General features: G+C 41.6%; 4 protein-coding genes across 5 annotated transcripts; 1 reads left to right on the forward strand and 3 right to left on the reverse strand.

Annotated features, from left to right (window-relative positions):
- Nucleotides 1–499: 499 nt before the first annotated feature.
- Nucleotides 500–4,599, reverse strand: LOC133912800 (uncharacterized). 2 transcript variants are annotated; one of them, XM_062355714.1, is made up of 8 exons: nt 4,171–4,599; nt 3,554–3,845; nt 3,404–3,473; nt 3,000–3,055; nt 2,530–2,605; nt 2,405–2,441; nt 1,883–1,997; nt 500–880 (listed from the first exon to the last, which is right to left on the reverse strand). In XM_062355714.1, exons 2-8 carry the CDS (start codon nt 3,835–3,837, stop codon nt 673–675), a joined length of 846 nt encoding a protein of 281 aa, XP_062211698.1. In that variant the 5' UTR covers nt 3,838–3,845; nt 4,171–4,599; the 3' UTR covers nt 500–672. The 2 variants fall into 2 exon arrangements, with proteins under 2 accessions (XP_062211698.1, XP_062211696.1); XM_062355712.1 differs by lacking the exon at nt 500–880 and adding an exon at nt 887–1,193 and having other exon boundaries at nt 4,171–4,301.
- Nucleotides 4,600–6,568: 1,969 nt separating this feature from the next.
- LOC133910651 (uncharacterized) lies at nt 6,569–8,664 on the reverse strand. Its single transcript, XM_062352972.1, has 5 exons — nt 8,416–8,664; nt 8,101–8,367; nt 7,683–7,999; nt 7,492–7,598; nt 6,569–7,395 (listed from the first exon to the last, which is right to left on the reverse strand). Exons 1-5 carry the CDS (start codon nt 8,662–8,664, stop codon nt 6,569–6,571), a joined length of 1,767 nt encoding a protein of 588 aa, XP_062208956.1.
- Nucleotides 8,665–10,234: 1,570 nt separating this feature from the next.
- On the forward strand, nt 10,235–12,681 carry LOC133912801 (pentatricopeptide repeat-containing protein At1g09900-like). Its single transcript, XM_062355715.1, has one exon. The coding sequence runs from the start codon at nt 10,246–10,248 to the stop codon at nt 12,352–12,354; it is 2,109 nt and encodes a 702-aa protein (XP_062211699.1). The 5' UTR covers nt 10,235–10,245; the 3' UTR covers nt 12,355–12,681.
- Nucleotides 12,682–14,289: 1,608 nt separating this feature from the next.
- On the reverse strand, nt 14,290–19,718 carry LOC133912802 (RNA-binding protein L-like). Its single transcript, XM_062355716.1, has 7 exons — nt 19,295–19,718; nt 16,831–17,311; nt 16,008–16,063; nt 15,796–15,926; nt 14,958–15,054; nt 14,700–14,867; nt 14,290–14,613 (listed from the first exon to the last, which is right to left on the reverse strand). Exons 1-7 carry the CDS (start codon nt 19,586–19,588, stop codon nt 14,611–14,613), a joined length of 1,230 nt encoding a protein of 409 aa, XP_062211700.1. The 5' UTR covers nt 19,589–19,718; the 3' UTR covers nt 14,290–14,610.
- Nucleotides 19,719–22,105: the final 2,387 nt, after the last annotated feature.

A 22,105-nucleotide genomic window follows, 5' to 3' on the forward strand; every position in this document is an offset into this window, starting at 1 on the left:
TAAAATGTGTTTTGTTATTCCAAACTGCATTTTCTTGTAGCCAATGTACTGAAACCAAAGTCAAATTAGTGAATACATTTTAAAATTTTGGGATCAAATTAAAACCCTGGCAAATTTGGCATCAAATAAAACCCAAAATTACTGGTTACCCATCCAACTTGAATAAGGGCTAGGACAATTAAACAACTGAATGCTTCATAACCTTAGCAGAGTCGTGGCCCTGCAAAAATCTTACTACGATTCTACCGATTGCAACTCAAAAAACGGTTTAAGGCTTTGAGCCATATGTGTTGGTGTAAATACGGTCTAAAAATGGAAAGCAAAAGCACTACGCTTCATTCAGGTGAATGCTTCTTTAGTAAACCTTTTAATCAATTTCACCAGTCAAGAGTATCTTCTGAAATTCGTTAGCATACACAATTCAAATGAAGCAATTTTTGATTCTTTAGTAACCAAAACCATTACAAAATTTAAATGAACACGGTTGGCAATAGGTCAGTGCACGATCACAGCAGATTATCTGATGAATTTCAATAGCTTATTTGTGAAAGTATTATCTGAGACAGCATGCACAAAAATCAAAATTCTCAAAGATTAGTGTACAGAATTGACAGTCAGTAATGGTTAAGTTGAACAATTGCTTTTGGATATACATGTATAAACCATGGACAATCACAGTTCATCGTAAATGGGAGCAGGTGGTGGAACATTTGCCGCGGCAGGTCCATGATTGGCTTTTGTAACAATGTCCTCTGCTGACAACGAACCTGATCTGATGGCATCGGCCAGTTTCCTTTGCAGCGTCAGCAGACCAATACGTCTCGAGACAACATAAAGAACCGCCAAGAAGAAAATGAGAAAGCCAATAGTCAGGATGATCCTGGGAAACAGATCTAATTAGCAATTGGCACAACACAGAATTGTTATTAGACAGGTAGAAACTTGTCTTGCAGATAAGAAACTTGCATAGAGCAAATTGGCATATAACTTAAACATTTTTTCCCTATGTGTTTCAGAGTGACATACGAATGACTGAGAATGAGGAATAGCCTGGATTGTTATTGGACTAAGCTTCCTCCAAACAAAGAGAATATGCATCCTTGCTGCATCCCACACATTCTTGGACATGCAAAGTTACAAGTAATAGGACTTTGAGGATTGGAGCTGTTTGCTCCTTGCTCCGTTCACTGTATCTGTTTTGACAAGAGATATGCGCGGTTTAACAAGATATGTGTGCTTTCACCTTTACTAGGCAGGACTGAACCGTCAACCAATGAATCATCTGCAACAAGGCACAGAGCTCATCGAGGAGGTAGCAAGAAGGTCGCCAGACCTGTTTATTCTATGAGTGACTGTTGGTTATGATGCCCTCTAGCGTTACACAAACTTTTTACTTTTATAAATGCTTTTGACAAACTTGTTAATTTTGATAAGATGTTCATTCAGTTTAAAATTTGTGTATTACATGCAAATCAAATGCCAGCGTATTTTCTGCAAGTCACTCTTTTTGCTATTTTCATTATTTACACTGATGAGATATAATTAAATATGTATTTCCTGTTTCCCTAGAAAGATAACCAGGGAAGTTGTACCCTTGTTTAAAATGCGAAATGCAATGAACAGAATGATCCCGACAAGTGATAGTCAGTACTGGCAGTTACAGCATCTGTCACCATTTTTCTACAAGTGGAGCCATGGATGTGGTTAAATTTTCTAATTGTGCAAAATGTGAAGAGCTGTTATTAGGTGTACACATTATATAAAGACATGTCTTTCAGTTATTCGGTTAGGCTGTAAAACAAGAATGCAGGCTATACAAACATTATACACATATTGGCAGTTACACCAGTTTATAACTCTACATGAGATTGAGAGTACCTACCTATCAAGAACATCTTGACGTTGCATCGTGGAGAGCAAGCCACGGGTACGCATCAGCAAAGAGCGGTGTCCTTGATATTCACCTTCAGCCTTCCGGAGAACACTAGTTGATTCATCTGCATAATTTAATAAATTAGTTTGCGAACTGCAACTTGACTATAATGGTTCTGAAAATGTGAGAAAATAAGAATTGTTCTGATTCATACAACACGAAGTACAGGGATGTGCTGTACTTTTTTAATGATAACAGAATAACATCCTATTGTTAAATAACAAAGCATAATGTGAGAAAAGCTCAAATATAAATGTGCAGAACTACAGCAATCAACCCTATCATCTACAAGCAGCCTCTATTTTCTTCATTGTGACACATCACATGATTTATCAAAATTAAGATGAAGCCATCTTGTTCAACAGATTTTAGCAAACCAATAAAACTTAATCATTCCAAAAAATGAAAAAAATTATGAATAGGATATTCCATACAGACTACAGGCTTCATTAAGAGCATAGGAATACATACCAAAAGTTGACAAAGTATTTGCACTTCTTTCCACTTCCTGTAAAGATTTATAACAATTAGCTTCAAGTTCAATAAGTCATTAGCATACAAGAATCAAGATCAATTAAACATGCAGACATGCTAACCTGAACCATCAACTGGCGAGACCGACGGAGGCTCTCAGTGATACTTTCAGCAGCAGATGTCATCCCAGCCTTTGTTCTGCATCGTTCAATAGGTTACCAATAACATTAAACAAAAAAAAACTTGATGTTACTTTGACTATAAATGTAAACGGGTGATTCATTCACTAGTGCAATGCATGGAAATTTATTTGAAGATAAATATAAAAGGGTGGTCCTTTCATTAGTGCAATGCATTAGCCAAAAACTCTTAATTGTTTTACCACATTTTTTTGTCTAAAACATAGAACAAACTAGAATCTGCAAGTAGCCTTTGCCTGGCTTTACAAATGGTGCTGATTAGACGAAACCAGCTGAAATAAATTCCAACACAACTTATTAAATTATCAAAGAAAAAAAAACTCCACAACCAACTCCTTAAATATCCTGAATACTGGCTTAAAGGAAAAATGATCTCACAGAAATCAACTTACTGGAGATTACGCCTGCGAATGGTAGACTCTTCTCCACCTCCCAGAAGAAGCTCCCTCTAGAAAAAAAGACAATTAGAAACTGATAGCCTTTAGTTATAAGGGCACCAACAATGCTCTAAGGTGGCAAGATGCTTACAGGTAGTTTTCTTGCCACTTTTTAGAGAGAAGTTGCAAAAACTAAAGAAACAACGGTTGTGTGGGTGCTTGTGAAATTATGTGAGTACATAAACACCTACAAGAAGAGATACTTGCATATGAAGAATAGGTTCTTAAATGAGTAATTTACTTGTGGCATCACTTTTAAACACCTATTGCATTGGCGACGCTCTCAATAGGCATGCATTCCTCATACAGTAAACAATCTGATTAATACCATGTAGTTGAGGCAAAACAAAGTCACACACCTCTTCTTGAGCAGCTTTTCTAATGTTCTCTTTCGCTTGTAAGTTAGCATTCCTTAGGCTAGCACGCAGCCTGCAAACACATAATCAAAATTGGTACCAAAAAAGTAAACTAAGAAGGAAAATGAAAAGAAAATTACAACACTATCTTACTTCTTGTAGAGTTCATCCCATGACTCTAGGGTTGCCTGGCCGGACTGCACCTCCTCAAATGTGGGTAGCTGCTGAGCTAGAAGATCAAGCCGGAACTGCAATGACTTGAGCAATTGCAGAGCATCCTGCGCAGAACCATTCAACCTAGGAAGAGAATTTGCTTCCTCTGTACCTTTACCTGCTTTCCCGCAGGATGCAATTGCAGCAATGCTCTCCTCAAGCTGTGTAACCGCTTGGCTCCATTCCTTCTTCAGGTTCTCAACAGCTTGTGTGATTTCATCCATCTTTATATCTGAATGGATCAATTCAGCAGACTTACCAAGTTGACTTGCAACGATAGCTATAATTAGGGCAAACAGAACCAAAGATCCCCTCCTGTCTCAAGTGAACGATAGCTAAAACGAAACCAAAGATTGATGCAAACAGAAAGTAGTGCATATAAATTTAGACTTCCCAGATCCACGAACCTTCACACTAAACATGGCTCTTGTTATATGGCGGAACTATGGCGTCTAAGCATAATCTCAGGCGAAAAGCGTAACACGCGATCCAATCGGATCGGCCCCGAGGAAAACCTCTAGCGCCTGGAACTCGAACGGCACAGGGGAATCGCTCACCTGAGACAGGAGGGGGAGGTTGCCGCCGCGAAGGAGGGGGAGGTTGCCGCCGCGAAGGAGGGGCGTTTGATCGCCGCGGCGTCGAGGTGAAATCACCACCGCGAAGGAGGGGCGCAGCTTCGACGTTCGATCGCGGCGGACGACGGGCGGCCGCGGCAGCTAGCTCGGAGCCGCGCGGCGTCGAGGTGGGATGGGGGCGGCGGCGCGACGAGCGTGGGGGAAGGGCGCGCGGAGTGGCGGCGGTGAGGAACAGGCAGGGGAGGGTGTGCGTGTAGTGGCGGTGGCGAGGGACGGGCACGGGAGGGTGTGCGCGGAGTGGCGGCGGCGAGGGTTCCTCTGATGTTTGGAAGGGCACGGAAGGGAGCGCGACGGCCGTGGTGGGGAAGGGTGGCCGATTTTGCGGTTTCTTTTTCACGGGAGAGCGGAGGCGCGGTTTTTTATTTTTGGCAAAATTGCTGTAGTACCACTAAAATCGAACCGTGTAGCTGTAGTATCATTTTTTTTTTCCGATTTCAGTTTTAGCACTTGATTTCTCTCCGAGCTTCTCTGTCTAACACTCTATTGCCTTCCGTCAACACCCTCTCGAACAGGTCACCAGCTCTGCTCCTCTATTCAGATTTGAGCTCCTTCTTCAACCTCTCCTCCCCTCAGGTGAACACAAGCGCTGCTCCCCCATTCAGATCTGAGCTGTTCTTCAACCTCTCCTCCCCTTCGCTCTCCTTGCTGCGTTGCTCCCGCTGCTTCGCGCGTCCTAGGCTACCTCCTGGCGCCCCTCTGTCCTGCTCTGCTGCGCTGCTCTGCCCTCCCATCGTAGCCATGAAGCAAAGTACAGAATCAACAAGTAGTTGTTTGCATAGGTTGGTGCCAGAGCTGCCACTCGTCGACTGCCCGTATTGTGGGATTCAGCTGCTGGAGGCCAAGTCCCACAGCGTGGAGAACCTGAGTCGGATTTACTACAAATGCAAGAACAACCGGCAAGTAAGCATTTTTCTTTGATTTTGGAAATTTTGGTCCTCTAGATATTGTCTTGAACTGTTGTTTCTTGTTCTGATTTAGGTGATTGGTAGATGTAAATTCTTCCGATGAAAGGAGGATTATCAAGAGTACATCAGCGAGTTGCGTCGGTCTGGAGCGATTGCAGCAACAGAAGAGAAAGGATGGCTTGTTCGCGAGGACGAAATTGGCTGTCCAGAACAAGCAAAACCTAAAGCAAAGGGAAAACTGAAGGAAAGCATCAACAAGAATGACCATGCAATTGAAAGGATTGCTGTTGCACTAGAGAAGTTAGTTGTGCTGGTAGCCTTATTGGTGTGTGTATTGGTGTGCAATATGGCTATGAATGCCAGGAGCTAATGTGAATGTAAATTGATGCCTGTTTGTGCCATATGGCTATGATGAATGGAAATGCATATTTGTGTTTCAGATCTAATTCTTCTGCACTTAATTCAATGTCCTCAATTCTGTCATGTTTCAGAAGGTTCTGTGCATGTTTGTCCTCAATTCTGTCATGTTTTCAGGAGGAATAGGTTGAAGAGTTACGAAACAGAATGCAAAGGTGAGGTTGATACATTACTTGTCTGGTTCAGTAAGACTCATTCATCATCAACATAATTGCACAGGACTAGGTGACAGATAGATACTTCTGAGTTAATGAAAATACAGATGGTCTCACTGATGAATGAAAATATGGATTCGTGTTTACAATGATGAATGATGACTGGGGTATTGATTTTTCAGAAGTACGTGCAAGGTTATTGTACAGAGAAATTGATATGCTCACCATATATTTGTGACATATATGTGAAGGCATAGGTTGTACGGGGTTGAAAATGCCCAGAAAATGAAACTTTGAATCCATAGCATGACATAGTCTTACAAAGATAGCATATAACAGAATAGAGTTTTAACAGATGGTATTACATAACATTGTCTTAACTAATTCATCCCTTCTTTGGGGTCAGAGATCCTGTCTGGCTTCTAGTCACTGGCCCCGAACTACATGCAAGAGTAGAGCTTCTGGTTGACCTTGTAGGTGTTGTAGCAGCTGCAGCAACAACTTTCATCATTTTCCTTGGTGTTTCTGGAGCAGAATTGCCCCTTTTGCTTGGTGTAGCAGGAGCAGCCTTGCCCTTCTTGTTAGGTCCAGGAACACAAGTTTTTGCCTTCTTTTTAGCAGTTCTCCTACAAAGCACGCAATGCAAACATAATTAGTTAAGCTCTTGGTTAGTTGCACAAACAGTATATGCCTTGAAATTTTCTAACCTTTCAGACATATTTGTTGGCCAATAAGGCAAGGTATCAGGATGTGCCATATTGTTCCTGCATCCTCTAGTAATGTGGCCATATTGTTTGCACCTAGAGAACACTCTTGACTTCACTGCTGGTTCAGCATGTGATCTCATTCTATTCTTCCTCTATCAAGTATGGGTGGTAGCATATGAAATCCGATGTCTACCTTATGCCAACTTGACTTGTCTGTCATCGGTGGGAGAACACCTGAGTATGTTGCTCTGAAGAAATTAGTTGAGTAGTACACAGAAACAAAATCTTCAAGATTCAAACTTGGGTCGGAGAAGATGACTGCAAGTGTATGACTGCAAGGTTTGCCACTCAATTGCCATTGCCTGCAAGTGCAAGTTGCTTCAAGCAAATTAACAACAACTCTCCAAACTTTATTGCCTTTGGTCATCCCTGATACTTGAGCAGCATATTGTGATGCAAATTCGACTGTGTAGTGCAATCCTTTGCTTTTCTTGTTTAGCTCCTTGATCACATGTGGTAGAATTTCTCCTTGCAAATTGATTGCAATCTTGTATCTGTTAGCAAGCTTGACCATTATCATTGTTCTAAGGGTGTCTAAAAGCTCAACTAATGGGTAGTCCTTGATCTTTCTAATCCAACTGTTAAAGCTTTCAGCCAGGTTATTGTTCACATACTCAACTTTGCTCAAATCTAAGAACATGGATCTTGACCAAAGCTGTTTGTGATTCTCTTGCAAATATTGAATAGCATCAGGTCTATCTTTAGCTACCAACTCCGTATACTCATTATGCTTATCCATTGTATATGCCCATGCTGCTGGCCACGTGTTTTGCAGAATAGCACCCTTGAACTTTTTCTTGAAGTTTGCCAATAAATGCTTGAAGCACTCCCTATGCTCCACTCCAGTATTGAACACCTTTGGTATTGCTAACTCTAGTCCCTTATTTGCATCATTGTGAATTACTAATCCATATGAAATATTGTATTCCTTGCAAATGAACTTCTTTAATTGAAGGAGGAACCACTCCCAATTATCTCATGTTTCCTTGTCAAAAATACCAAAGGCAACAGGAAACATCCATGTATGTCCATCAAGTGCTGTTACTGCAGCCAGTTGCCCAGTGTACCTTCCTGTTAGATGAGTTGAGTCCACTGCTAGATAAGGCCTGCATCATCTCATAAATCCATCAATACATGGCTTAAATGCCACAAATAATCTCTTGAAGTACACAGAGCCTTCATCCTCATACCTTTCCATCTCTATTTCTACTACACTGCTAGGGGACTTGGATTCCACCTCTGCCTTGAAACTCCACAATGCCTGAAAACTATTCTCCCAGGCTCCTTGTAGCTCAGCAAGAGCCCTTGATCTGCCCTTCCAAACCATACTGTAGTCCAACTTGATGTTGTACTTGCCTTCTAAATCTGCCTGCAGCTTCTTAGCACCAAGAGTAGGATCTTTCCTCAATATATCCATTGATCTCTCTGCAACCCAAGCTTGATTTGCCATTTTTTCTAGTTTCTTGTTTGCTGATCCACAATTATGAGCAGAAGGTAGCCTCTTTATCTGCACAGGGATCACATGTGTTAGCATGCAGTACACCAATATGAAATTGAACCTACAAGCAGATCAACACATGGAAATTGAACCTAGATGCAGATCAATACCTGAAAAGTGCTTTCAGGCTTCAACCTAGAAGCATGAATCCTCCACTCACACAGTTTGTTAGTGCATTTACCTCTAAACCTATCACCATCACTATATTCTGTGTTAAATTCATACTTCTCCCTTATTGCATTATGTCTCAAAGCTAAAACAAAAGACTCTTTGTTTGGAAAGGTAGCCTTCAACTTAATCACAGGGTTCTCTTTGTCATGTACAAAATGGGAAAATCTTGGATTACCATTGTCATGCTCATCAGCCTCGTCGACAAGCTGCTCATCCACAGGCTACTCATCCACAGACTGCTCATTGATTTGCACCTCCAAAGGCTCTGGATCAAATAACTTGTTGTATTGCCCCTCTTCATTAATGCCAATTTGATCATCATCATCAGGTGCAAATTGCCCTGGTATCTCAACACCAGCCCAATACTCATCTGGTGGAGGAGGTGCTGGTGGGTAAGATGATGGACATTCCTCCACTACCTCCTTGGGTGTTTCTAATGCTGCCACTTCATCTACTGCCTCCTTTGGTGCTTCTAAAACTGGTACAATATCTACTGCCTCCATGCCTTGTTTAATACAATCATTAGTGACCATTGTTACCATGATAGTCACATCATTGGCACCACATTTAAGTTGTGCTAATTGCTCATCAGTTAAAATTCTCACCATTTGCCCACCTAGATTGCCCTAATATGCTGGTTTCTGATTTGAACCCCAACTGAAATTGTCCTCCAGCACTATATCTAAGTTACTCATTGTAAACATACATGGAATCACAGACCAATCCCAAGTTCTGCCCCTAACACATTGTTTCCTTCCATTGCAATACACAAAGAAGGACTCCACGGATAAAATGACGCGTAATGCCGTTCCTTTTCTGAAACAACAAGATTAGCTCATGTCAAGGACTTGCATGAGCTAATTGTAGTTAGGGATTCACTCATTGTAGTTAGGGTCTTACAAACGCAGAGAACCACTACCCTAGTCCCTAATCTAGATCTGCTCCAGAAAATGAAAAATTGCAAGAAAAGAGAAAGAGAATTAACATACCTATGTTGCTGCTGCAGGTTGGGATCCATCTTCCCATTCAATTTGAACTCCAATTGGGGGAGGGGTTGGCTACAGCAGCACATCAGGGCAGGGCAGAGAGGGGCGCTAGGAGGGAGCCTGGGACGCACGGAGCAGCGAGAGCATCGCAGCAGGGAGAGCAAAGGGGAGGAGAGGTTGAAGAGCAACACTCGTGTTCATGTGAGGAGAGAGAGCAGGGAGAAGGCCAGAAGGGGCGATAGGGAATGAGGAAAGTGGCTCGTGACCTGTTCGAGGGGGTGTTGACGGAAGGCAACAAAATGCTAGACGGGAAGCACGGAGAGAAATCAAGTGCTAAAACTAAAATCGGGAAAAAAAAATAATGGTACTACAACTACACGGTTCAGTTTTAATGGTACTACATCAATTTTGCCTTTATATTTTAGTGGTTCCTTTTTTTATTGGCGAGTGGAGGCGTGGTTTTTTTTGGTTTTTTATTAGATGGGTTGGTAGAAGAAACTAAGGTAGTTCATTAGGATTTTTTTGGTAGGAGAGATTTTATTAGATGGGTAGGTAGAAGAAGTTGATATATATTTATTAGGTATCTTTTATTGGTTTCTTTTTTATGGAGAGTGGAGGTACGGTTTTTTTGATTTTTTATTAGATGAGTGGGCAGAAGAAGGTGACATATATTCATTAGGTATTTTTTAGGCAGGAGAGATTTCTTTTACACGGAAGAGTGGAGGTGCAGTTTTTTCGTTTTTTATTAGATGGATGGGCAAAAGAAGCTGATGATACATTTATTAGGTATTTTTTAGGTAGGAGAGATTTTTATTAGATGTGTGGGTAGAAAAAGTTGACATATATTTATTATTAGGTATTTTTAGCGGTTTTTTTCACAGGAGAGTAGAGGCATGATTTTTTTCGGTTTTTATTAGATGGTGGGTAGAAGAAGCTGACATACATTAGGCATTTTTTAAGGTAAGAGAGAAGAGAAGGGAAGAGATAGCACAAGCTCAGAAGATAAGATGTGCATTGGCAAAATTATCTTTTTTTTTTAGGGAAAATCTATCACATATGAACCAAAACAGAATATAATATCTCCCTCTCTCAGAATGGATGGACTCATGGCTGAGCATACTCGCAAAGGAATATCATCAGCACAATGCAAATGGCCGCTCAAGCCCAAAAACGAACCAGAAATTCACTATCTGCTTGCAACCACAACTCGCATCCTCGCATTTTTCATTCGCCACTCGCGAATCGCCAATGCTCACCTCCTCGCTCCCGCCGCTCACCACCCCCAGCTCCAAGCCCGCCGCGTTGGCGAAGGCCCACAAGCCCAGGCCCGCCGCGGTCTTGGTCTCCGCCTCCGCGCCCGCCACGGCCGCGGCCGGGCCCTCCGCCGACGCCGTAGGCGGTGGCCGGAGCGGCCGCCTCTCCGCGCTCATCCGCTCCCTCTGCGCCGCGGGCCGCACCGCCGAGGCCGCGCGGGCCCTGGCCGCCGCGGGCGACGGCGCGGGCGTCGTCGCCTACAACGCCATGGTCGCGGGGTACTGCCGCGCGGGCCAGCTCGCCGCCGCGCGCCGCCTCGCCGCCGCCGTGCCTGTCCCGCCCAACGCCTACACCTACTTCCCTGTCGTGCGAGGGCTCTGTGCGCGGGGCCGGATCTCCGACGCGCTCGCGGTGCTCGACGAAATGGCCGCCAGGGGGTGCGCGCCCATCCCGCCCATGTACCACGTCATCCTCGAGGCCGCCGCGTGCAGGGGCGGCGGGTTCAGGAGCGCCGTCAAGGTCCTCGAGGTGCTCCACGCCAAGGGGTGCGCGCTGGACACCGGCAACTGCAACCTCGTCCTCAACGCCATCTGTGAGCAAGGGTCCGTGGATGAGGCAATGGAGCTGCTCAGGAAGTTGCCGTCCTTCGGGTGCAAGCCGGATGTAGTTAGCTACAACGCGGTGTTGAAGGGCTTGTGTATGGCCAAGCGGTGGGGTGATGTGGAGGAGCTCATGGAAGAGATGGTTACTGTGGACTGCCCACCGAACATCGTGACCTTCAATACCCTGATTGGTTATTTGTGTCGGAACGGGTTGTTTGAGCAGGTGCACGAGGTCCTCGCACAAATGTCAGAGCACGGGTGCACACCGGACATCAGAATGTATGCGACTATCATTGACGGGATTTGCAAGGAGGGACATCTCGAGGTTGCACATGAGATTTTGAGTAGGATGCCTTCTTACGGGCTAAAGCCCAATGTCGTTTGCTACAATACTGTCTTGAAGGGCTTGTGCAGTGCCGAGCGGTGGGAGGAAGCTGAGGAGTTGCTGGCTGAGATGTTTGAGAAAGATTGCCCCCTGGATGATGTGACATTCAATATACTTGTTGATTTCTTCTGCCAAAATGGGTTGGTCGACAGGGTGATCGAACTTCTTGAGCAAATGTTGGAGCATGGATGCATGCCGGATGTCATAACATATACTACTGTAATCAATGGCTTTTGCAAAGAAGGGTTCATTGACGAAGCTGTCATGTTGTTAAAAAGTATGTCATCCTGTGGATGCAAGCCAAATACGGTAAGCTATACTATTGTGCTGAAGGGTTTGTGCAGTGCTGGGCGATGGATTGATGCTGAGGAGCTGATGTCTCAAATGATTCAGCAAGGTTGCTCACCGAATCCTGTCACGTTCAATACAGTCATGAATTTCTTGTGTAAAAAGGGAATGGTTGAGCAGGCCATAGAACTTCTTAAGCAGATGCTAGTCAATGGATGCAATCCTGACCTGATTAGTTACAGCACACTGATTGATGGACTTGGTAAATCTGGCAAGACTGAGGAAGCATTGGAGCTCTTGAATGTGATGGTTAATAAAGGGATGAGCCCAAATACAATCATTTATTCATCAATAGCGTGTGCTCTCTCCAGGGAAGGCAGAATTAACAAGGTTATTCAGATGTTTGACAACATCCAAGATGCCACGATAAGGTCTGATGCAGTGCTGTACAATGCTGTTATTTCTTCGCTTTGCAAAAGAGGGGAAACAGATCGTGCTATTGATTTTTTTGCTTATATGGTGTCCAGTGGATGTATGCCCAATGAATCGACCTACACTTTAATTATTAGAGGTTTAGCAAGTGATGGATTCATAAAGGAGGCGCAGGAGTTGCTGAGTGAGTTGTGTTCCAGAGGCGCTCTAAGAAAACACTTGATGAGGCATTTTGGTATTGCATAAGCCAATAGTTATTACTGCCAAATGTTGGTGTCCTCGGGCGATTTCTTATTAGCATGAAGATAGCATGCACTGCATTTTGAACTTCAGATGGTCAAAAAAACAGGTTGCTGCTGTTTGTAACATATGATGTAGCACACCTTTCAAATGCAATTTCTGACAGGTGAACACATAAGTTTCATGATGTAACACATCTTAATGAGGTCTACTAATGAGTAGCATCATCATTTCTAGTGCGAGTCATTGAAGATATCAGGAATACTGAGTCATTCAAGTTGTTAGGTTTCTAACCTCACATATTGGAATTGATCAGCCTAATTTTTCTGTTTATTTCAGTAGATGTGAACAGAGTGCAGTGAAATGCTCCCTTTTTGTGGGAAAACAGCTGTCAAAAAATATTCATGACGAAAAAAGAGAAAAATGAAAAGAATTAGAAGGCCTCCGAGAGAACCCTATCTAAGTTGTTTGAAATCATTTTCACATACAACTGTCGATTGCCTCACTGTAACCTTCAAGATCTGTAGTACTACAATGGACCACACAGTTTAGAAAGAAACTTGGACTTACTGTTTGTGTCATACTTTTTATAGCATCGTGATCTGACTACCACTGTTCACCTGTAGCATCTTAATTCTCTCTTCGCAACAATTTTGTGGACTAGTGTTCAGATGTATGTTGCAACTTTAAGCTGCAGAAGAGGAGTTCAACCAATTGCGAACTATCTGTTTCTGACATATATTACACGCTGAACTTGATTGTCATATTATGAGTTGGAGATGTTGATATACTTCCTGTTTCTTTTTTACCCTGCTTGATTCTGTGCAGCATGATGAGGTTTAACCAGTTCGACATGCTCAGATACAGGTTTTGCAGCAAGACTTCAAATGAGGATCAACACTTTTTTTGAAAAAAATGAGGATCAACCCGCAGCATTTTATAGCTTTACATTCTGTCGATCGCTTTATAATGTGTATAGTTTCTCACGTTTTTAATGTACTCTAGAGCTCAGAGTAGTGTTTTCGGATGTACTTCCTCCATTTCTTATATAAGACCCTTTTATTTTGTGATTTTTATTAAGGCCAATTTGACTAGGCACAAGGATTGGAGGTTTATAAGATAAAGAGAATGATAGATGGAAATATTTGTCTTGTGAATAAGAAACAGTAGTTTGCATGTAAAATGGATGTTGAAGAGTAAAGATGAATTTAGGGCAAATAGTGAAGTACAAAGATGAATTTAGGGCAAATAGTGAAGTACATATTTGTTTAGCTTGTCTGCAAATAACACTACCTTCAGTTCAAAATAGATGTCATCCTAGAATATTTTGGTCAAGTTCATGATTCTGGCTGCTGTTATACATCAAAGTACTTATATTCGTTACATATGAATGAATAGATGCATAATCAGAAGTACTTCTATAGTATAATAATATTACTAATACTTCTTAGTATGTATCTTTTTTTAAGAAAAAATGGTCAAAGGTTTGCATGGCATACCCTATCTTTCTTAAAAGCAAGATATCTCATGGGAACTTCTAAATTTATGCAGCTAAATACATTTGCCCAATAGCTGGAAACTGAGTTTATATCATCTACGAAATCATTACTTCGCATCCAGTACTAAGAGGTTGGAAAGACGGTGTTCGCTCTTGATTTTTTTAAAATATAGTTCAAATTTGTACTAAATCCTACCCTAATCCTATTGAAGTGAAAACATCAACTAGCATAGCAGTTTCATCCCTGCAAACCGACCTACTATGTGTCTAATTAAGCTAGAACAGCAATAAAAAAAAAACAGATGGAAACTGATCAAACTTGTACTAGACGCTGTCACCGTCCAAACTCCAAAGTAAAGCAGAATGCCACACATAAAACATTAAAACAGCCCTCAACCGTCCAGGAACTGCAGACAGCACTTACATATTTTAGTGATAACAAGAGCGTTCAAAGGGTGAAAGCCGAGGTTCGGTATTGCAAAGCAGTGGCTGGATTTTTTATGGAACTTATGACATAGCAAAAATCCATGCGACAACTTCTTGCGCAACAGAAAAAATGTTCACTCCAATCCTCCACATACAGCTCCCACACTAGTGCCACTCTAGGCCTCGGTAAAATCTTAAGTTACAACACAGGCTGCGTGTACAACGACGCAGAAGCAATATAACACAAGCAACAGTCTCAATTGTTCCTGCCAATGCACCTATGTTGCCGTCCCAACTATTTTGTCACCAGTTTGCGATCGAGCATTCAACCAGTATACTTACTGCATAGAGAAAAACGCAATGCAACCAATTTAGCTGTGCAAGACTAATTAACAAGTTGTAATAGGCCTTGAGAAACATGCTTAACCTGTTGTGGGGGCTGCTGCGGTGGTTGCTGCTGGTAATTTCCATATCCTGGATATGCCGTATAAGCATACATGGCTGGATCTTGAGGAGGCCGAGCGTAATCATATGGATCATATCCTTGGGGGTAACCATAATAACCACCACTCCATTGATTCTGGTCCTGCTGAGGCTGCAACAAGAATTTAGAAAAGGAAATCAGATTATTTTTGTCTAATAAAACAAGAACCGGTGAGCAATACTGATAAGATACAAAAGCTACCTGCTTGTTTGCAGGGCTACGACCCCATGAAAGCCTTACACTCTGGCCTCCTAACTGGCTTCCATTTAGCATTCTTATGGCCTCCTCCGCAGATGCCCTGCATATAACAACTCATAACTAAGATAAAAGTGAAACTAGGATTTGACCAGCACTTCGTTGAGGAATATTATCTTGTACTTTCGTATGCAAAATTTGTATTATCAGTAATTACAGGAAATGCTTAGGAAGCAATTGTATCCTTGTTAAATAAGGTTATATGCATAGTGTTAAAGCTAGTCTTGCTTGTGAAGCCTACTTATAAATTTGTAGTACGTTCTAGATGCTCAGTATTCCTTAGAAATCTTCTGTGGGTTCTAGATGTATGATCTAGTCAGTGTTCCCTTAGGTTTACTTTTATCCCTTGGATTTGGAGCGGATGGTACTGATAAAGTGAGTTGATATGGCGCTCTCTAGTCCTCCTTCTGAACTCAGCATTCATATAAAGATTCCATGGGAGTGGTTAGTTCAGAAAATTGCAGTGGCATCTATCCATCTTACATTTCGTAATCTCCTCTATATGATTTAAATTTTACACAAGAATCTATGCTCTAAACATTTATAGGAAATATATAGATTTGTATGCCTTCTGCATGAAAATCTTTGCACAAAATGGTTTGGGCATAAAATGGGAATCTCAAGAAGGCATGACAAATAAGCAGTGGTGTCTAAATTGTTCTCTCATTTCTCCTACTTAGCATACCCTGACTTGCTTGGGACTAAAAGGCTTTGTTGTTGCTGTGAAGTAGTCAACCAAAGTATGATGCTATCAAATAACAAAGAGAAAAAAACATTCTGATACCTGTTAGAATATTGGACAAACCCGCAGCGCTTTCCTACAGGTATCTTGACATAGACAATCTCTCCATATGGACTGAAGGTTTGCTTCAGAAGCTCATCAGTCACACTTGGGTCAAGCCCACCAACAAATACCTGGAAGCAATGAAGCATGTCTAGAAATAAATGTCTATTTATGGTTCAGCTTATACAGGCAAAACTATTAAGTATACCCACAGTAGTGTTATTTGGATCGTTATCAGGATCAGTTCCTTGTGCACTCTGGTATGCAACTGCAGAAAATGGAAAAAAAAGTAAGACCACATGTTCCCCATAGTCAAACATTTGCAAGCACATCATCAAAATGCTAACTGTTATCTTTTGGTCCATAAATATTTTGATACCTCAACAGATCAATCGTAGATGTTAGCAATGCAAGTATACTGTCAAATTGAGCAGACAATAACATAAATGAGAAACGACTCATAGCCCAATCGCAAGGTGCGAAACATTGCATTGAGCATTAGAACTGAGACAATATTCAACATGCAAAATACACTATTGCAATGGACAAATAATAGCACTTCAAGTCCTAGAAATGTCCATGTAGGCTAAAAAGATCTACATCAATCCTTGACAATACCTTACAGTTGAAAAAAATAAAGCTCCAGTGACAGAAAATAACATGGCAAAAACTTTTAAGCAAAAAGCAACTGGTAGCCCCATATGTCAACTAAGTTTCTTAAGAATCCCTAACTGCTAATTCAAAACACAAAGTACCTGCCAATGCAAATAAAGTAATAGAGTAACCTAATTAAACAACCGAGAGGCTATGGCACGTAGAGAAAAGGGCAATATCGGACTATGGGTGACTAATACTGCCAATTCAAATGGACTTTTAACAGGGGCATCCATTCAGAAAGTATTTAACTTTGGAAAGCGTGCAAAGTATTAGAGACAGCTGTTCACGGTCATCCAACAGAAAAGTTTATACGGGAATATTTATCTTTCTAAGACAAAGTCAAAACTCAATACTAGCCACAGAAGTAAGTTTACTTACCATTCGATGCTTGTGGCTGTCCAACAGCATTCTTGTTGGAATTGGATGCTGGTCCAATGCGCATGGGCCTGCTAGAACAGTATTGTCCATTCATTTCAGTCATTGCACGTGTCTGTTCATCCAAATCTCCAAACTTAACAAATCCATATCCTTTTGAGTGACCAGTACTTCTGTCAAATACAACTTTTGCACCCTTAACTGATGGATAACGGCTCTTGAACGTATCTTGTAGAATGAAATCTGTAACATCCGAGGCCAGGTCCCCCACAAATATAGTATAATCTAAACCATCATCTCCACGTTTCTCACCAGCCCCACTCATAGCCCAATTCAATTTGAATGCTTGATTACCATTAGGCATCATTTGGCCGTTATAATTCTGGAGAACTTGTTCAGCTAAAGCATGGCTGCTAAATTCAATGAAACCATAACCCTCAGGTTGCCCAGTATGCTTGTTCCGAATTATCTTCACTGAAATAACCTGACCATGAATCACGCCAACAAAATATTAGGCCAGTAAATCAGAATATCCAATGGAACATAAGATTCATCACAGATTCAAATTATGAGTCTGTTCAGGTGCATCTTCAGCAAAGCTGTTCATGCACAAAAGAGTGGCACAATACAGACAGTGATATGTAAATCAGTAGCATCTACAAAATGAAGGAGGTTTAATAAGGTAAAAGAGGAAAATGTCAGGTTCCACTGAAGAATCACATATCACTACACTAAAACTAGTTGTTGAACACGAACAATAAAGTTTTTCATAAATATGACAAGGAAAAGGAACGGTAGTAAGACAAATGTATAATTTTAGTGATGTAATAAAAAGGAACATTTATGTAGCAAATCTCTAGTTGTGTTAAATTATCAATAAACACAATTGAAGCAGAATTATAACACGAATCACCACAACGAAGCATCTATGTCCAAACGATAGGTTGCTATAAGCTTATAACCCTTGGGAATGTAGATATTAGGTGAACTATCTGCATCTTACAACCAGAGCTATAGAATGAACAAAACGTGAGTCATGAAGACATGTAACTTTGAGAACCTGTAGAAAATTGCAGGTTCTTTAACAGTAGTATGGGTACTTTAGTAGCAATAAATGTGAAGCCAACCATCTGAATCACACATAGCAAAACCTTGTCAGCATGGACACACTGCCAGTATATAGACAAACAATTTGCACCATGGTAGTACAGAATCAGATAAGTGCACTATAACAACAGCAACAACAAAGCCTTTTAGTCCCAAGCAAGTTGGGTGGCAAAGATAAGTGCACTATAGAATTTAAATTTAGCAAATGCATGAAAAGTAGCAGCAATGTCATTTTACAAGACAATGAAGCCTGCATGATTGCATGACAAAGTTAATGTTGCAACAACTTGTAGTGATCTAAGTAATCTTCAACGTGAATCACAAATGTTTAGCACGGAACTGTCAAACTGTACACAAGATGCCAACAGATTATAAAGAGCCAAACACCTCGAGTAAAATGACAAAATTACAATGATGCTCTCCAAAATTAGAATCAGATTGAATCCGAACTATCATCACAATAATTACCCAATACATAGACTAATATTCAGAGGGAGAAGAAAAGGCATAACCTAGGCCTTTTTTTCTACCAGTGTTGGCCAACATCAGCCATTTGATGTTGTCCAAAGAGCTATATCTAATACAGCCCAGAAAGGAAATATCATTCCTAGAGTGCTGAATTTGATATTTCTATGCAGATAAGTACAGAAAATTTATCAAACTTCACATCTCTCACTGAACTGTCATCATCTTTTGTTTGTAACACACAGTGGAAGTGGTGCTGTTAATTGCATAATGCCATTAGTATTGTCATCTCAAACTACCAGTCAACACATATAAGCAAGCTCTGAAGCAAAACAGGGTAATTTGCTTAAGGCTACAGCTGGCGTAGGAACAAAATACGAAATTTTTTTCCAAACAAACACACCTAAAAAAAGAAATTTCAAACAACCACACACCTAAAGAAAAGAAATTACAAGCACCACATATGATTAATCTCTGCAGAAGAGAAGCTACTAGGCAAGGTACCGTAGCATCTGGAATAGACAACATATGCTAGCTTCTCTGCTGGGCCATGCTAGTTGCAGTACCAATTAACGCCAGACCCAGTTCACCAGTTCCCAATATGTAAGATTATCTACCACGGCGAATCTGCTTCCCCCCTCTAAATCTAAACAAGCATCCAACCACATATGTAAGTCATCCATTTAAAACAGACCTAACAACACAAATCGAGCACATAATGGACATAACATTAGACTCAAAATCATGTCTTTTTAACCACACATAAACTGTAATTAAACTTCGATACAAACTCTAGTGAACCAAAATGCACACAGCTTTAGCATGGCTAAGCTCTAACGACCAATCAAGCAACAGAAATCTACACGTAGCGTAGGACTGGGAGACGGCGCACTACCTCGCCGGCCTGGGAGAAGCAGCTGTAGAGGTAGTTCTCGTCCATCCAGTACTGTAGATCGCCGATCCAGAGGGTTCTCGCCTCGTCCCCTGCTCCGCCGCAAGACGGTGCCGGTGCCGGCGCCGGCGCCAGTGCGGCCTGCGGCGGCGGCTGGCCCCACATAGCGGCCGGCGGAGGGCCCGCTTGGTAGTACTGCGGGGGGAGCGGCGGAGGAGGCCCCGCTTGGTAGTACTGCGGCGGTGGCGGTGGCGGCGGCGCCATTGCCCATTGCTGCGGTGGCGGCGGCTGCACCATGGCTGTGTGGGACGGGGCGGTTTAGGAGTCAAAACCCTAAAACGCGAGAAGAGGGGAAGAGATGGAGGACGTGGGTCAAAACGGATGGATAAAAACTGAAAGACAGCGGCTGTCGACGACCCTAGATCCGTCCGAGTGGATCTAGTGAACTGTAGCATGGGGATTGGGCAGACGGTTTTGCTAAGACGGAATCCCGTTGGGAGCTCACCCACGGGTTTTGGGCAAATTTCGGATGAGGTTTTTGGGTGCAACTTTGATATGAGTTTTGAATAACATAGGGTCTCTAATATATAGTTTTCATCATTATTATTTATTAAAATAAGATATATATTGTAATTAGACATGGGTTGTACTATAGTTGTCAGTTTTGTAAGTTTTACAGATGATTTTTTTAAAAATTATTTGTGTGTATAAAGAATCACAGACGGAATTTTTTTTTTCTGAAGATCCGCTTGTGTGACCTTTTTCTCTTGAGAATCCCTTTTGCTTCCTGGCTATCCTCGTGATGTGGCATGGATTATAGACATCACATGCAAATTAACATCATAATATGGTTCACAACATAAACCTAGACATAACATTAGAATTATTCAGAACATAAACCCAGACACAACATGTCCCTAGGTCTTTGATGCCTTCAAGGATTCAGCTTCAGCAGCATGCCTGTGTTTCACAATAATCTTAGCAAATGATTTGTCTTCATACATCTTCTCGATGTCATTACGATCAGACACCATCCTTACTAACTCATACGTCAGAACCAAACAATATTGCAACTCATTCATGCGTTAGAATCAAACAACATTACTTCCAAACCTATTGCCCTTGTTAAGTAAGAAATGGTAGTTCAAATCAGACTTGCAGTTCATGAAAATATCTCCATTATAACGAATACCAATAAAGAAATTTTCATCAAGAATAAAACACATAAGAACATGATTCACAACATAAATTGAGTCTACAGTGGTGACCTTCACAACAACGAATAATACATATTCCACAAGATCGAAATCGACGCCAAGCATCCTGACAATGAAAGCGGGCATAGGAACAACCCCATCCTTCCAGCATTTGATAGCAGTGAACAAAGCCATTTTATTACAGATCTGGAACACACAAACACAACTCAGTACATAACGCATAAAAAACCGCAATGCTCAGTGCAATCCTAAACCTTAATTCATCGCTCAGATATCGATCCTCCCTTGCAAAATCAAACCATAACAAAGAGTGGAGCATCGAACAAACTCCGGAGAAATAGATGAATCACTCAACAAATTGAGTATATCGTGTACCAAATAAAGTAAAATTGCCTGAATAATACCTTGAACTCACCGTTACGAAAGAGGATTGAATGACAACGAAGGAGAAAAAAGATGGATGAACTTTGTTGCTTTAGTGAAGGAGACGGACAGTTTGTAAAAAAGGGGTATAGGTATTGGGAAGATGAGAGCGTTCAAATTTAAAACAATACGAGGTCTTTAACTACAAACAGATATTTATAAAAATTCATCTATGTTTATCAGCTAAACACAGATGGTTTTCATAAAAAAAACCACCTGGGTCATAGTTATAGATAACTTTTAAGGAAACCTGGTTGTGTGCTCTGGTATACCCATATTGCTGGTCATATTACAGATTCATCTGTCTTAGCAACCGTCTCTGGGTATTTTATCAGTGATGGGTTTAGATGTAAGAATACTCAATGGTCGTTGTATAGTTTGGGTGATTATTATGCAAATTATTTGTAGTAAATTTTCTAAATTTGAACCAACATATGTAGGTGTCTATGTCTTGCGGAATTAGGGGTCAGTTCGATTCTCTTACAAGCCTCATCTCACCTTGCCTTGCTAGAATGGGCTAGCCTTGACTTCACTAGAGCGAGTGAGTCAAATTTGCTAGCCTAGGGTAGCAAGGAAAAAGCTTGCCAACACAGTAAAAGAATGAAAGCTTGTCAGTTATACAAACACTTAACCACAACCAATTCCTTGCTCGATGAGGTGAGCAATTTAACTTACATTACTTTGCAATGTTGCAAGAAGGATTTTAAAATGTTTCAAAATCTCTATCTCTTCTCTTCTCTACTTCTCTACCTCTTCTCTACTACTTAAAAAGAATGAAGTGGTAAATGGTAAGTTCTTTGGCCCCCTCCCTCTCCTAACAAAAATATCATGCTAGCGTGTGGCCTATCCTTCCTGTTACCCGATTCCCCCCTCCGTCTATTGGATTTCTTCCTTAGCCATAGCATGCATCTAACAAAATCTCCAACTGCACCCAACAAATCCACCTCCGCCACCTCTACGCCAACCGACCAAACCATTCATCCAACATGCCTATCTCATCTATGCATTCCAAGGTGTGACCAGGGAGCTGGTCCTTGCGCCTCCCAAACCTCTCCATTTCACTACCCTACCCGAGGCTTCATGCACTTTGTTGTTGTCCTCTTCTAAGAGATGGCATGCCTGCATGAACACCAAGCATGATGCCATGTGCGCTTGTTAGAGTCGTCCATGGCCC

This window comes from Phragmites australis, chromosome 3 (assembly GCF_958298935.1).
Source record: "Phragmites australis chromosome 3, lpPhrAust1.1, whole genome shotgun sequence".
Classification (NCBI taxonomy): Eukaryota; Viridiplantae; Streptophyta; class Magnoliopsida; order Poales; family Poaceae; genus Phragmites; species Phragmites australis.